General features: G+C 33.9%; 1 protein-coding gene across 4 annotated transcripts in view; it reads left to right on the top strand.

The window, feature by feature from the left end:
- The window catches only part of LOC149539754 (phosphoenolpyruvate phosphatase-like), a 357723-nt gene that overhangs the window by 213627 nt on the left and 127176 nt on the right, over window positions 1-16920 (top strand). For all 4 annotated transcript variants that reach the window (XM_089800958.1, XM_089800960.1, XM_089800959.1 and 1 more), the window contains one exon: window positions 8466-8686. In XM_089800958.1, the coding sequence (XP_089657084.1) occupies window positions 8466-8686 (221 nt within the window). The remainder of the gene's footprint in view (window positions 1-8465; window positions 8687-16920) is intronic.

Here is a 16920-nt window from a genome sequence, read left to right on the forward strand (position 1 = left end):
AAATCCCTCAAACTTCCAACGTTTTTAGCAAAAGATGAAAGAAAAACCCCTTTTTGATAAAAACGTGTTTCTAAAAGGGCTTTACATGAGTCGTTTTTGACCTTTGAATGCATACACATGCCCTCCAATGTCATCTATGATGAACAAAACTCCAAAACGACCCCTCCTTTGGCAAAAACATGAGTTTCAAATTGCCAAATCTGGGTGTTTTTGTCCAAAATGTGGCTCCAATTGAGGCTGAAACAAAACATTTTTAGCATGAATGAGGTTCCCAAATGCATGGGAATGCATGAGGATGCAAAAACGCTTCTTGAGGGAAACATTTCAAGTCATTCCATAGAGAAATCTAAGATAAATCACCAAAAAATAGGTTCTTGGAGGCCAAAGTAATGAAATTCTTCAAAAAGGGGTTTCGGAAGGTTAAATGCATGAAGTTGAATGCAAAACGAACCTTTTTTGTGTGATTACATGGTTTAAATATGCACAATAAACCCAAACGCACCTTTTAGAGGCCATTACATGTTTTAAAAACATGTAATGGACTCTCCCAAGGCAAAAGCGTAGATTTTTTGTGCATATCCATGTTTTAGAAACATGCTTTTTGCCCAAAAATGGGTTTTGGGGATGCAATTACATTTCTTTGGTGCAAAATGCACCTTTTTGGTGTAAAGACATGTTTAAGTTACTTGCACATGCAACTTAATGCAAAAACTCACCTTTTTGATGCATATGCATATAACACTTGTAGCTCAACTTTTTGATGTTATTGCTCATTTAAGTTGAATTTATGTGCAATTGCATCAAAAAGGTCCACTTTTAAGATGTCATTGCACATTTAGGTTGAGTTTATATGCAATTGCAACAAAAGGGTCCACTTTTAAGATGTCATTGCACACTTGAGTTTACATGCAAATGCATAAAAAAGGTCCACTTTTAAGATGTCATTGCATATTTAAGTGATTAATTTATGTAATAACACCAACCGGTTACGACTTCAACAAACACCAAATTCTTTTATAATTTAGTTGTTTGATATTTTGTCAAACATTTTGTATGCAAGCTTTGATACCACTATAATGAGCCTTATGGGCTCTCAAACAATTTGTGATGAAGAATTGATTCCTTTTCTTGTTTTTGATGTTTTCCAATTTTTGATACAACAATATAACAGGAAAATAGAAGATATTGTAATAATAATTTGAACTCAAATATTTGGAAATTACATAGGAAATATACAACTGAAAATTCTAGATTTTAATACCAATTTAGATACTGAGTATTTTCACAAAATATCAACAACTTAGTTAATAAAATATCTCCTATAACCTAAATCAACAATACCTAGAACAATTAGAAGTTACAGTCCATGAACTTACATGTAGACATGCTTTAAAAATCCTCTGAAATGAAGACTGACAACATCAAAAGAATTCTCCAACAAACAAATGCAACTGCAGATATGTTGCTCCCACAGTGCAGATAGAAAATAATGCCCGACAACAGACATAAACGGTGCCCAACCAACTCCAACATAACCAACACACAATTTGATATAACAATTCTAGCGAATGCCTTCACAAATTCCAAAACAATCTCCAACAGCAAGAAAAATTAAACTTGTCCTTAGCAACAATTAATATAGTAGGAGAAGAAGGCAATTGTATGCCTCAACACGATTGCAAATGCAATCCTCAGAATAAAAACTCAGAATTGAATCTATAATACTTCAACTGTAGATCCCAAACCCTTATACTTCAGCAAGGGCACAAAATTTCAGAACATCAAAGTGTCACAAAGACAACAAGAGGAAAATAATATTTAATCGGATGCCTTACTCATTGAATGGTCTGATATTTATAATCTCCAAATGACACAAAGTTTTCCAAATGAACTTCAGTTAAGAAGCTTCCCACACACAACATTAAAATATAATAAAGTGCCATTATTATCTAATTTATTAATTGCTTTTGGCTTCGAAAATGACCTTTTGCACCATTACTTAATATTCTGACACGTAAGGCCACTGTTTCTTGTTCCCACGATTTAAAATGTTTTGTCCCAATTCCAATGAGCTATGATACTAAGGTGACCAACCAACAACACCAATAAAAATAACAACCTTAGCGTATTTAGATGAATAATAAAAATAATTCACCCGTCTGGCAAAAACAACTGAAGAAACATTAGAATCGAAATTTGACAACACCTAAGTGATCATGATTATAAAACATGATGAATGAACCCAATGGGGTGACTTACTATAAATAGATGCTCCGTCCAAGATTCTTGGAGCTCAAACTAGAAGCCCGAAATAAAAACTGAGAGCATCCTCCAATTCCTCTAACTCAATTAAGCTCATCGGAACCAACAGATTGACTTACTATAAATAGTAAGTCCCTCAAATGGAGCCAAACACACCATAGGCTACTGGAAAGGCTATAACCAGACAATTGTGACTCTCAAATCCCATTGTCAGCTCATGAGGGTCGCGATGGTGAACTGACCTGGCCAATTGTAGGAACCTACTAAAAATGGAGACATTACAATTTAAGCAGGTGTCAATTTAATTTTGATGAAATATTACTCAAGTGGGACATAAATTATATTTACATTATCATATTAACAATATAATGTTTAAATATCATATAATTAGTATTATTTACTAGAGCATTTAATTTAAATATCTAAAATTAAATTGAACTATATAGTTAATATAGTCACTTAAGTGAAAAATAAAAAAACAACTCGACTTAAAAATATAACATAAAGTGCACTATAGTTACTTTAAGTGAAAATTTAAATGATAAAGTAACTTAAAAACATAACATAAAGTGAATTCAAGTTATAATTTTCAAAAAGTGAATGTGAAATTAAAAATATAACATGATATTTTTAATTCGTGCTGTTGCATAAAAAAATGTCCACTTTTTGGGCACTAAGTTGGTCATATCTTTTGACTGACAACTCCGATTAAGCCCCAAGTTAGATCAAATTGAAGGGGAAACCGAAAGTAATGTTTTGAGCAAAATCGAAGGACTAAAAACCAAGAAACACACTCAAAAATGAAGAAAAGAACGTTGAAGGCCTAACAAGTCAAGCATAGGCTCAACAAATAGAAAAATGAAAAAGACTTGATGAAAGCCTTCAGTAAAATGATTCATTATTTCAATTGGCATCATTTGATTGATCAATACAAACCAATTAAATAATGAAATAGGCTTAGGAAAATACGTAACTAGTTTGAAAAAGTTTCTTGCTGCTACTTGAATTTTGTGGTGACAAAATGCAGGACAACAATTCTTATGGCCACTAATTTTATACTAGTGTAATATATGTTGCATGTTCTTTTACATCTCAAACAAAATCTTGTATGCTATGTCGTGCCTATGAGGGACTTTAACATAATATCCTAATGCACTATAGGATAAATATAATAATTTATTGAACTTATATTCTTTTACTTTTTGTTCTCTAATAATGAAGACTTTCATTAATAATTCAAGATATAAACCAAAACATACAACATTATCGTCCACCATTAACATACTATATTAGCTACACACTACTAGTATTGAATCCGTCTACATGCCCACAATCAACCAAATATGCTCATCCAGTTTCATAGATTACAAACATATGGGTATTCTTCCATATTCGATTACAAAATGGGATTCAAAATAATGCCCTTAATGGAAAAGACTATTCGAGACAACTCTAAAACTACAATGCACAAAGTTGATAATATAGATAGAAAAATACTCTTGCATTTATAAACAATAGATTATCCTCATACCACCACCATTGCTCTGCTTCTCAACATCTCTTCATTTGGCAAGGGAACTAACCTCAATTTCTTTATCCTCTGAATTTCCTTGGCCAAGGATGAGCCCTTAGGGACAATGACACCACTGACCTTTGCTGGAACATACTTCCTCTTTCTCACAATCCAAACAGCCTGCAAGTATCTTGTTTCCCCTTCACTCTCTACTAGACCCTCAAATTCTTATCCTTCTTTCTTTGCACATACTCCTTCAACATCGACCAAATCCTCCTCTCCCTAGCAATTTTCCGCTCCTTGGACATCGTCACACTCCACAACAAGAAAGGTTAAAAATCATCCAATGCCACTGTGATGTCCCTTTTCCAAACTTCTAGAGTTTAGGACTGATTTCCTTAAGTTCAATTTAAAAAAGTTTAAATAAATATCAAAATCTTCCCTTATATTTTAATGAAAACCTAAGTTTAGGAAGAAAGGATATCTTTCCAAATTTAATAATATTCTTTTACCTGGCATGCACTCTTACATAATTCTTTCTTCTTTTGATCCTACCTTGAATTCCGTAATAGATGTCACTTATTATTGACTAAGTTGTTCTACCATTCCCAAATGTATGAGGATGACTTATGATTATTATATGATAAACATGGGTGAGATATTCAAGTTCGCTCTAATAGATGCGTCTATAACACTTCTCAAATGTATAAGGAAATGTAATATTTTTGAAAGTAATAATTTAGTGGGGATTAGTGTGCCCCTGTATTCTATTTTGATGATTATGAATGCTCTAATCTTGATTTATATGGAATGGTCCGAGTCTTTGGATTTTTCTGAACTATTTCCTTACACTCCACGTCATTGCCTGCAATCCTTCTCTTCGTATGCCTTTCCTTTGCTTGTGAGTTTCAGCATGGTCACTGGGATGTCACTTTTTCTCTATTTCATTTCCTAACAATGCTAAGAAGTTAGGTCTAAGTAGATTCAAAATTGTATCAATGTGGTACCTCAATGAAATACAGACTAGACAATAATAATTACTGCTTTTTAAATATCCATTGAAAATAGGAATTGTTCCCTTCCTGTAGCTTATAACTTATTCTTCTGTCTGATAGTTTATGGTTTCAATGCTAGTTCTAGTTGAATTGCTAATTCTGACCAATACTCACAACATGCTCAATTTCAAATGTGGAATGAGGAGATCAATCTTGATGATATTTTTCGCTATGTATGGTGTATTGTCTGATCTTCCTTGCAAATTTTTCTAATTCTCTTGACTATATCCTGTGCCTTAGTATAAAGGATATCTGCTAGTATGTAATCTTCTGTGTATATTCCCCCAATATCCCCTAGTGGAAATGGAATTATATCTTGCGTACTGAAAGGTTATGTCTTGTAGACAAGTCAACACCAATCTATTAACCATTTTAGAGTCAGTAGTCATCTCTAGTCAATTGGTGATTATTAGTTGTTAATTGAATTCCTAAGTGCAATTCCATATTTACGCTTTGCTAAGAAATGACATACGTGACCCCTACTCAAAGCTGTAGCTGATAAATCTGGAAGAGATGAGTAATTATTGAGTTAGAGTTGGCTATGTATTTTTGACTGGATTAATGGTACGAGGATTCCATATTCCTATGGTCAATTCTTTAGAATCTTGTCTATTAATAATCTCATCTATTCAAATGATATTAAAATCTATAAATTTATTATTATCTATATTATTGAATAATATGTTTGATTATTTATCTATGTCAGTAATTTATTTTTTGATTACTTAGTTGAGGGCTTACATTTAATTATAATTATATTTTGTTATTTTATCTTATTGATATCATATTTTAAATTGATTACTATTATTTAATTATTACCAACTACTTGAGAAATGGGGATATTACAGGCACATCCACCATATGCCACCCATCCTTTAAAACATGAAAACCCCTACCAAGTACCTTGTAGGCCAAAATTTACACCATGATGGCCCACCATTCCGACTTCAGCTAAACACCCACAATCCTTAATGTCTCCTCCCTCAAATCGAACATCAAAGACCATGCCATGAGCATCAAAGTATTATTCACATTTACCCTAAAATGGTAGTCAACCTCCATAAAATCCTGTGCAAACAAATCATCTAGAGTCTCCATCAACTTCTTAAATCACATCAAACCCTTTATCCTTCGCCAAGAGACCACACCATAGAAAGGCCTATGGAAATATCTCTTCTTCTGCAATAAATTGGCTTCCATAAAAATTCCACCCACACACAAACAAAGATACTCACAAAAGCTGGAATAAAAAGGGAAAGAAAGGAATTTAAGGCCAAAGCACTTGGCTCTAGGCACTTCTGCCCACACCTTCTCACATCATAATTTTCTCAGTACTTCAAGCATCGCTACAGTCCACCTCACTTCTCTTGTGTATCGCTTCAATAAACATCATTACCAATCTATCATATATCAAAGAGGCCTCTAGGGAAATGAACCATACTTATAGAATGCTTATGACTCTTCATCTTACAACATTCCACCTCTCCCATCTCTAACCGTTGCAATTATGAATTAAAAGGTTCCAATCTAGAAGGGGCCCATCTAGTTCTTTAGAATTCTCCATGAAATCATCTTTCCCAATCTCAACCAAATTGATTGCCTAGTTTGATAGCATATCCACTTCTCTTTTCCTCTCTCTTCTAACATGACTAACTCTGCAGTCCTTAGATCCTTCTAACAATTATTTAATAATCTTAATATGCTTGTTCAAATACCATACCTACAATGCCCCGCTCGGTATTGCCTTGATTGTTATCAAAGATTCGCCTTCCAAATGTAGCCGCCTTACATTAAGATCTTTTGCTCTTGAATTGCCAAAAGGGCTTCTTGAATCTCCATCTCATTATTAGTGCCCTCTTTTCACCTCTCGGCCTCTATTGCCAAGGTATTCCATTTTGAATACCTCCACTATAGAACCAACATTGCATCTCTCTAGGTTACCTTTCAAGGCCCCATCGAAACTTGCTTTAACCCAATCTTGATCCAAAGGATCTGATTTCTGATTTCTCGCCATCAAAGAATGATCATTCCTTTGCTGCCCTTGAACAAGCCAATTTATTTCTTATATTCTTAAAATTATGTTGTTTATTCAATAAATAAATAATTTTACAAATTTAAATAAACTTAATTCTTTTCATAAAAGAAATTAATTAATTTATAAATAAAAGAAATATCATAGCACTTGCACCAAAAGGAGGTGCAGTGGTTACACCATAGTAAGGTCTATGCTATATCAGAGGGCAAAAATCAAAGAAATAGTGATAATATTTTATGATAACACATAATAAACATGGATCAACTCTAAACCTTATCCTTACCTTTATCCTATAATGGTAATTCTAATCTTGAGCTTAAGCGAACCTTAATCCCAATTCTAACTATGATACATATTTAATTTTGATATATGTTGTTTAATACTTACATTAGATTGAGGATTGTTATTCAATTTATATAATATGGTAATCTACAAGTACACATTCTAAAAAAATAATTTTATAAGATTTCTTTCAGTTTTTATTGTAAATTAAAATAGTTTTTAAAACATTTAACTTTTCCATTAAAACAAAATTCATGAGTTTTTTTATAACTTAATGTAACTATTAAATATAGAATATAAATATAAAGTTTTCTAAATGAGAAAAAGTAAATAATTTAAAAAAAAAATTAGGATAATATTATTAAATCAAAGTAAGATGGGAAAACAATTACAACAATAACTAATAGTTATTTTTACAAAACTAAATTTTGTCAAGTTTATATACAAATATTTTAATCTAAATTATTAATTTATAAAAAATAGATAGGAAAACAATTCAAATTTAGCGAATATGAGTATAAAATAATTATTCTTATTAAAATAATAAAATAATTAATCTTTTCCCACACACTTCAAAGATCCATTCTGAACACTATAACATCAAGGCTTAGTTCTCCTTCCGTGATGCTTTAGTCCTATTGCACATCATAATCCTCTCACACATACCTTAGCAGCATTGTTATTAAAAATAAAATCATATATAATAATCTTTCATCAATTATTCATGGCAATATATTCTCCTCTTATACATGTACTCATAATTGACACTTTGCATCTAATATGAGTTAGAGAGCATTTCCAATTTTATTGTAGAATTGGAGACTTATAGAATCATGAAGGGATTTGAAATATGGGATGTTACATATTTTGACTATTAATTGTAGGTTATTGAAGGCAACTGATCTTTTTTTTGTATTGATCACGAGTTTTGTTGGTAGTCCTCAAAAGATGTTTGTGGAAGAGTGCCCTTGTTAAATATAGATGGCTAAATCAATAGATTGAGTTTGGTTTAAAAATACTTTAACAAGACAATTTTTCTTATCTAAGTGTTTTGCTCAGTAATTTATTTTTATAAAATGATTGATGATCACATCATATTATCAATATTTATTTTTAACCTGGGGGCTTAAGAGTCTAATCTAGTTAAGGATTGTTATACACAAATAGAAAGAGCATTGAGAAATGTGATACTACTGATTTAACTTTTGTCCTTAAGATCATTTCAGCTATATCATTTGCAGCAAATGAATTAGACATATAAGTCTAGGTTTGAAGCACACCATTTATTTTCTCAACATTTGTATGCATCTTATAACAGCGAAATACACTCCACAATGGATTTGGCTAAAGAAAGAGCTCAAGCGCGTTGATAGGCAGAAGACACCTTGGCTTTTAGTTCTTATGCATTCTCCTATCTACAACAGTAATACTTATCACTACATGGAGGGAGAAACTATGCGTGTTGTATTTGAGCCATGGTTTGTCAAATACAAAGTGGATCTCGTGTTTGCAGGCCATGTTCATGCCTATGAGCGTTCTGTAAGACCCCATCATCTTTCCTCTTGCATATATTCCTTCTTTGCTGTCAATAATAAATTCTTTTTGTGCAAGATGTAGATACAAACCACTCTTATGAAAATCCCAATTTTTTTCTGTTTTTGTGAAGGAAAATCTATAGGTTTTGTTATCATTTTTAAGCCACACATTGACTTACTATTCATGTGGTCAGTGTTTACATGCATGCCCTACCTTGATTATAAAATAGGTAATCTTTTCTGAAAAGAACTATTACTGTTAAAACTGAATGATGTTTTCAATATAACTTGTAACCCAAAAACTGACTAGAACTAATGAAATAATTCAGGTCAGTATACTTCTAATGGTAAATGATCTCCTAATTTCGAAGATGTTTATGATCTCAGTGAGGCTCAAATTGCAGCCTTCACTTGCAGAAACATTGTGCATTCCAAATTTGTGTTCGTCCATTGTTAATATCTTAACAACTACAAAGGCTGGCCAAAAACAAGTTCTCTAGCATAGCAGGTAAAGAAAATCAAGAGAATAATATGGAAACATAAGCAATTCATCTTCTTACATTACTGTTTGTCTATTTTGTAACTTTGAACTTATCAATCATCTGTAATGTTACTTAGGAGTTGGACAAACATGTCTAGAATGAATAAAAATATTAAACTAAAACGTAGAAGACCAAAGGTGGGAAAAACCATTGGAATGTGTTATGGTGCCCCCATTTTTGGCTTTTCTTGCATTGCAGTTGGCACTGGCATTTTGGGTCCATGTTAGCCTCGATAGAGTGGTTGTTTGATGTCACCAATGAGCTCAGGTAGTCTTGAAGACACTTTGCACTTTCTGAGGTGATTGCTGGCTTTTGATGTGTTCTCTAGGGTTCTTGGAGAGAGAATTTATGTATAGAAAGTCTCCCTATCAATTTGGTTCTCTTTATACATCATCAATACTACTCTAGCGCAGTTAATTTTTGACTGATGGAGTGACTTGAGTGTAATATTGAGATATGGTTTAATTAAATTTTATTAAGGTTGTTATTTTTATTTAAATTATTTTAATGAGTACCTTAGTATAATAGCTCATCGAAATGAGAGCGGAAACTTTTTAATTTTGGGACGCTAATAGAGTGGTTTAAGTGTCAAGAATAATTAAATAACTTTTTGGGGATATATGACTTATTTAATTAATTAAGAGATTTTGTATTGATTTTTCTGAAAAGTTCTTAGAAAGCTCATAAAGGAGGTTTGAGAGCTCTTTTGGTATGATGTAGTATATTCTATTTTCTCTGATTGAAACCCTTGTGGTTTGGCAGATCGAAAATTTGTTTATCTTAGCCTTTCGAGAATGAAAACCCTCTTGGAGAAGTTTAGTTTCAGTAGTGAAACTATCTGCTCTAGCTGGTATAGGCAGACCTATTCAGATTTTGCATTGAATTTAAATAATTATTGTTTCGAGGAAATTTATTAAGTCTTTTAAATAAAAAGTCAAATGTCAAGATTGTCTACTGTGGAAAGTTCCTTGCTGAATTATTATTGGTTTTGAATTGCTGAATATTATATGAGGGACACCCAAGCATTTGAAGCATACTGTGGACTTGTGTAAGCATCGAATTTCTGATGAACAATAATGTTGCTGTTTAAAAGCGTAGATTTTAATGCTATTAGGTGAGTGAAAGGTTGGACAACAGGAAGAGGTTGCTGGGGCATGAGTTTGGAAATGTTTTTTCAGAAAATGTGGTCACTATTTTCAACATTGGTGTGAGGGTTTCACCTTAGTGGGATGTATAAATAACCATAAGCTTCTGGGCTTCAATCTTGTGTTGGCATCAATATTATAGTGGCTAGCATTGGATTCCTTGGGGAGTAGAAGAGCACTCCTCCAAGCAATAGGCATAGTCATATTGGCAAGTAAAATTTTCATATACTGGATGTGGAAGCATCCACGAGTTGACCTCATCTATTTTGGAGGCATTTTCTGAGTTGATCTCTATCTTTGCTGGAATGAGAAACTCATAGGAAATGTGTGGATCTTGGAATTAAAACCTACTTGTAGCATTTGCTTGGCTGGGCAATTGTATATTCCAGCAGTATCTGACATCACGGAGACATTCTAATTTATCAATAGCACTAATCCTGCTGTTATAAAGGTTAGAAAATAAGATATTTTATTCTTTCTTATGTGACATACTTATATTGAACAATATTTTTGTAGAGAAATTTCTGTAATCTGATTCAAGTTTCAACTGCAATATACACTGAAGGAAAATCTCTATAATGAATGTCATGTGTTGCATTTATTTTGTCTGAATGTCATGGATGCTTTGGTATCTATATATGTATGCAATGTTAAAAGAGTTCAACCATGCAATGAACCTGCAATAAATATTGAGTCCTACTGTTGAAAGAAACTCTGAGGGGAAGTAAAGTTGTAAATGCAAACGAAAAAAATGGTGAAAATCTCCTTGGGGCATTACATGATTGATTCATATTTTTCTCCATTTTCATTAATGTTTAGTGCTTTTTAATTTTCTAATGATCTCTTTGATTAGAACTTTGGTTAATTGTTAAGGATTTGTGCAAATATGACAAAAATATCATTTTTAAAAAGATGACTCTGCATATGTGAAAGAATTTTGGCTGTAGGATAAGGGCTAACAATAATACTTTCGAATCTTCCTTTTTTGCACCCCAACAAAGGGTTTTTTCTGCAAATCATTATGGATTTGGGGTTTCAAGCACCCTTCCTCCCACCCTTTGGATATCTTCGAACCTGAAAGTCCATAATATCTTAGCTTCTACTGTTGGAGACCATGGGCTGGAATGGGGGCAAAGAAACTCTGTATTCAGAGCTAGAAAGTCTTCGGGCAATAATTTTTTTTCTTTCTACAATCGATTTTGAGCTCTAAGGCATCCTCCATGTCCGATCAGATAGGTGATGAATCCTCCTTCAACTAGTGTTAATAACAATCCTGGATCTATTGCTTTAAATTTAGGAATGAAGCGACGGTAAAGGTATCGCAAATCCAGACTTACACAGACAAAGAGGGCTGAGGATACCAATGGGGGCTAGCAAATTGTTAGAAAGTGAAAGGATGATCAATCTCAGAAAGCCTAAAACATAGATGTGGGCATTGGCTGTGGAGTGATTCGTAAAAACGGTAAATAACTATGGGTAATACCCATCTCCCATAATATACCTAATTATGCTTCAGGGGCTAACCAAATACCATTAGGTAGTAGTTCAATCTCAACCCCACATTCTTTAAAATGCGGCGATCACCTTTCGACTCCTTTTAATAGCAAGCCACTCAAGGTCCCTTGGTTCTAAGAAAAATATCACATTGGGCACCACCAAACTAGGAATCAAGATCATCATGAGCCTCCCAAGGCCCTGATGGGCTTAGGAACACCTTTGACAAATATTGACAAATCCTATTTCGGTTACACAACCATTTGCTAATGGGGATGCCTTACATAGTAATGAAATGGAAAAGACCAATGCCTATGTGATCAACGATGTATTCATTGAAGGTACGTGAGGTTATTGCGATTCTCATGGCATATTGGCAAACTCGGATGGTTTTGGGTCCACTGTGGATAGAATTGCTCAATGGCTAAGTGAGTCCCATAGGGGCCATGTAAGTATCGTTACCCTCCCTGTGGACTTCATGTTTATTGATTGCAAGGACACATTTTTTTTTATTTTTTAAAGAGGGGTAAACGCTTTGACCTGGAGCTATAAACCAGTGAGGCCACAAACAGGGGACCTCATCCCCGTGAGATTTGAACCTTGATGGCAAGGATAACAACTCGACAACTTAACCATCACAACATGCCACTATTGGCGATTGCAAGGACACATTACTAAAAGATAGGTTATGTTATTAAATAGTGATTTTATTTATTTTGAAGATTTTTTCCTCAAGTTTTTTGACTGGAAACATAACTTCAATCCAGAGGTTTTGATTCTTTAAAAGTTGCTAGATGGGTTTGTATTCCTAATTTGCTTGTTTAATTACTGCATAGCAAGATTCTTATGAGGAGAGGAGACCGCCTGGGAGGTTTTCTAGGTTTAGAAGAAAGTTTTTTTTAATTAATCTTCTGCTAAAATCTTGATAAATCTAGAATCAAAAGCAATCTGTTTGTCCAATTAAACTAATTATAAATCAATCAATTAATCTTATTAAACCCAAATTATACAATGGACATATTGATAGCAGAATTTACCTTAATAGAAAAGACAATATCATTCAACTAGATGATTTTCTAGTCCATAATAGACCCAAGATTAAGGAACCCACAATCAAGCCTTCACAGGGTATTAACATATGCTTCAATGAGGAAGTAGGAAGATTTTTTATTAATCGAAATGGGAAGCTCATATCTAGCTCCCCCAAAATTAACCCTTGTCAGGATATCCCTGGACTTTCTTGGGATATTCCTATGGATAATACTAAAACTAATCAAAGCCTGAGTCCCAAGGGATGTGCCCTAAGGGAGAAATAAAAAAATCAACTTCCAATGCCCAAATAACCCACCAAAAAACCTTGACACAAATATGTCCTGTAGGTCTGGAGATTGCGTGATGCAGAGCATCAAAGAACTTTTCCAATCTGTACATTAACACTTTATCCAAAATCCTACTGTTCATTCTTCCTGTAGAAAAAGTTCATTCTTTATCCAAAATTCAAATGCCATTCTGATTAATCTTTCTTCATTTGAAAACAAAAATAATTCATTCAATTTGAGTCTTAGATCTTTTCAGCCCACATTTTAAACTATAGATATATAATGCATATAACTGGATACAATTCAATTTTCATGCTCTTAAAACAGAGCTTTATCTCATACTCAAATCAGCCTTCCATCTTATATCCTTATCTTCCCAAAAAAAAGAACACATCTACTTGAAAGGCAAATCTGTCCATAAATTTCAGATTATTTCCATTCGAAGCATATCATGCCCATAATTCCAATAGCATGCTAATCTTTGGTAAATCTAAATTATGCACTAATTGTGAAAATGAGAATAAGAAATCAATTCTATGAGGCAATTAAAAGCTCATAAGAATCATATTTTTGCATATTTAAATCTGGAACAAGCAGACCAATCCAAACACATTAAAATAAGATTTTTATCGAGTTAAATCTGCTCCAAGAAAAGGCCAACACCATGTTTCCAAACCATGACTTTAAAGTAGAGATTTAAATGGTCTTTAGTCACACCCATAACAAATAAGCTGCTATGACAGTTAACCACAAAAGAAAAGCAGATTCATATGCTTGGAAAACTGATTCATATTCATACTTGGCATGATTGGTCAAACTCAATTTCAGTCCAAAATCAACAAACCAATACAAAGAAAATGGAATTCCACCAAGACAATTGATCCACTTTCAAATTGGGTTATTAATACTAACAGTACTTGGGAAAAATGATATTAATCTCAAGGGAACAAAACTAACATGAATGGAGTCAAAATCTGAAATTTCTCAAAATGTCATTTTCCACCATTCTCATTGTTCTTGGCTGTACAGCCAGAGGAACAAAATCCCATTTACATTTTATTCCATCCTCTGAGCTTTCTCCTTCTTCAATCGACTAACCTTGTTTTAAATACCTCATTCTTGATGGTTACAAATTCTTTAACTAACTGTGATTGTTTCAATTCCCATTCTATTCACCAGTTACAATTATTTGACATAACTTCTTGGACTATACGTGGTCCAACATTGCAAAGTTAAATTTTTGCAATAGTTGTACATTTACATTGCTATTACATGACGATTTTGGACTACTTGAGTTTATGACGCAAAATTAAAATATTGAAATTTTAGAGCAATTAAAAGATTAAATGATAAGATTCTGACAATGCTAAGGTGTCCCTGCACCATTGAGGAAGGTGAAATCTTGGGGAATGAAAATGGAGATGCGTCTACTGCAAAGGACAATAGATTGGAAGGAATCACTGAAAATCATATCAAGAAGGATGATCTCAGAAACATTGAGTATACTTCACAGGACTTAGTCAACCGTAATTGCGGACCACAAAGCTTTGATGAAATCTGTATAGGAGCAGATGCTAAGGAAGTTCTAAGGGAGGCTGGTATTATGGAGGATAATATAAATTCTGATGTAGAACATATCTGGAATGAGGTCGTTGATTTAGTGGTGGTAAAGATTTTAGTGGATTTCATAACATTGAAGAAATTAACAAGGAAAAATAGTCTCTCATATCCTAGATTGTGGAATTAGAGCTAAGTGGAGATATGCAAGAAAAATGGAGAACAACTTAATTGCTGAACTTAATGAGTTGGAAACAAAAGATAATATAGCCTTCAGTGGTTTTGAGGTGGGAGAACATCATACAGGGGTTGACTAAAATCCACCAAATTTGGGATTGAACCATGTTGTGCTAGTAAAGCAAGCTCAAATTGTAGTAAAACCTCTAAAAAGAGGGGAAGGAAGCCTATTGCTGAACTACTTAGCCTGGCAGCAAATGATCAAGTTAAGATCACTACTGCATGCTAGGAAGGGGAAGAGCCTTCCCACTGAGACATGAGGGTGATTACTTGGAATGTTAAAAAGTGCATAATAAAATGTGCTCTAAATTTATTTCAAGTTGAGATAGTCATGATTCAGGAAACTAAGTTAAAATCAAAATAAGTTTCCAATCTTAATAAAAGACTAGGTCTAGAAAACACATTGCATGCTTGCAGATGGTGCCTTGGGTGAGCTGGCAATTATCTAGAAACCTGGGAAAGTCACGAGGCTACAACCAATACCAACAATTGGCGAGGGGGATGGCTCAAGAGCACCAACAATAACTTAAACTTCTTCCTTATCAACACTTACTGATGAATCTCTACCCCTAAAAAGAAAGAGTTATGGACAGATATCAAAACCTTCTTAGCTAATAACCGTGACTAGAATTATATACTTGGTAGAGAGTTCAATGTAAAACTGAACAACTATGAGAAAAGAGGGGAATCCTCGATACAATCACAAGTCCAAAAGGATTTCAAAGAATGGGTCCTAAACATCAATCTCATGGAAATTACAACCAGTATTTGGTGTTAACTTGGAACAACCATAGATCAGATTTCAGGAACACAGCTGAGAAGTTGGATAGGCTCTTTTTTAGAGGTGATTTGGGATATTTTCAAGGAAATCTTTTAGTATCTAATATCTATTATGGTTCAAAGGGGATCTGATCACTTTCTAGTTGCTTGGAAATTGAGGAAACTAAACCAAAGAGGCGCCCTTTAAAATCTGAAAGAATTTAGTTGCAGGATCCTAGTTTCTTAGTTTCAATTGAAAAGTGGTGGAAGGATGAAGAGGTTAATGGATCTAAAATGTATTGCTTCAATGCCAAACTCAAAAGGACCAAGTATAGAATGCCTCAATAGAGCCATCAACACTTTAAAAACATCTTCAAAGAAAAAGAAGTGGAGGAAATCAGTATCCTATATCAAGTAATCAGAAATTGTATGGACTAGGCCACCTACATTTGAGAAAAAGAACTATTATATAGATATGAAGATTTGCTATTGATGAAGGGTACTCCCTTTATTAACACAAACACACAAGAAAATAGAGAAATAGCAACAATTTACAAGATCGAAAAATGAGCTTCTTATTAATAAAATGTAATTACGATATTGAGAAATAGAACATGCAAAGCCACATGGGCATTTTCCTTTTAGTATTCTATAGGCTAGAGCCACCATATATCTATCTAGAACTGTCCTAAACAACCCTACAAGCCTTTCATTAAATAGGCAATTTGTAATGTTCCCAAGTACGGAGGGCTTGATAATTGACGGAGATGAGCTCAGGAAACCCATACAGTGTGGAAATGACCAGCCGTATAGTGCAATGAAGGGACCTGTATGGTGGAGAAAGGAGGGGAAGTACGGTTTTGCCGTCCAAGAAGTTCCTACGATGCTAGGGCAATGCACAAGAAAGGTCGTACGATGTCACCAAGAAGGCTGTATGGTGAAGGGCAATACACAAGAAGCCGTACGATGGTTGTGTAGGGTGTCTTCTGTATGGTGGAGAGAAATGGAAAGTGAGAGTACAGTAGGCCGTACGGGGGAGTTAGTAGGTCCTATGACAGAAGGAAGTGCAGTATGGTAATGGAATATATGATGACCGTACCTAATACTAGCTGTACGGTATTAGAGGGGGACAATGTTGTATGGAATGTAGACCAAGTGAGTTGGGAGAAGTGTACAGATGGAGGG

This window comes from Cupressus sempervirens, chromosome 9 (genome assembly GCF_028749045.1).
Source record: "Cupressus sempervirens isolate cs-2001-9-10 chromosome 9, ASM2874904v1, whole genome shotgun sequence".
Taxonomy (NCBI): domain Eukaryota; kingdom Viridiplantae; phylum Streptophyta; class Pinopsida; order Cupressales; family Cupressaceae; genus Cupressus; species Cupressus sempervirens.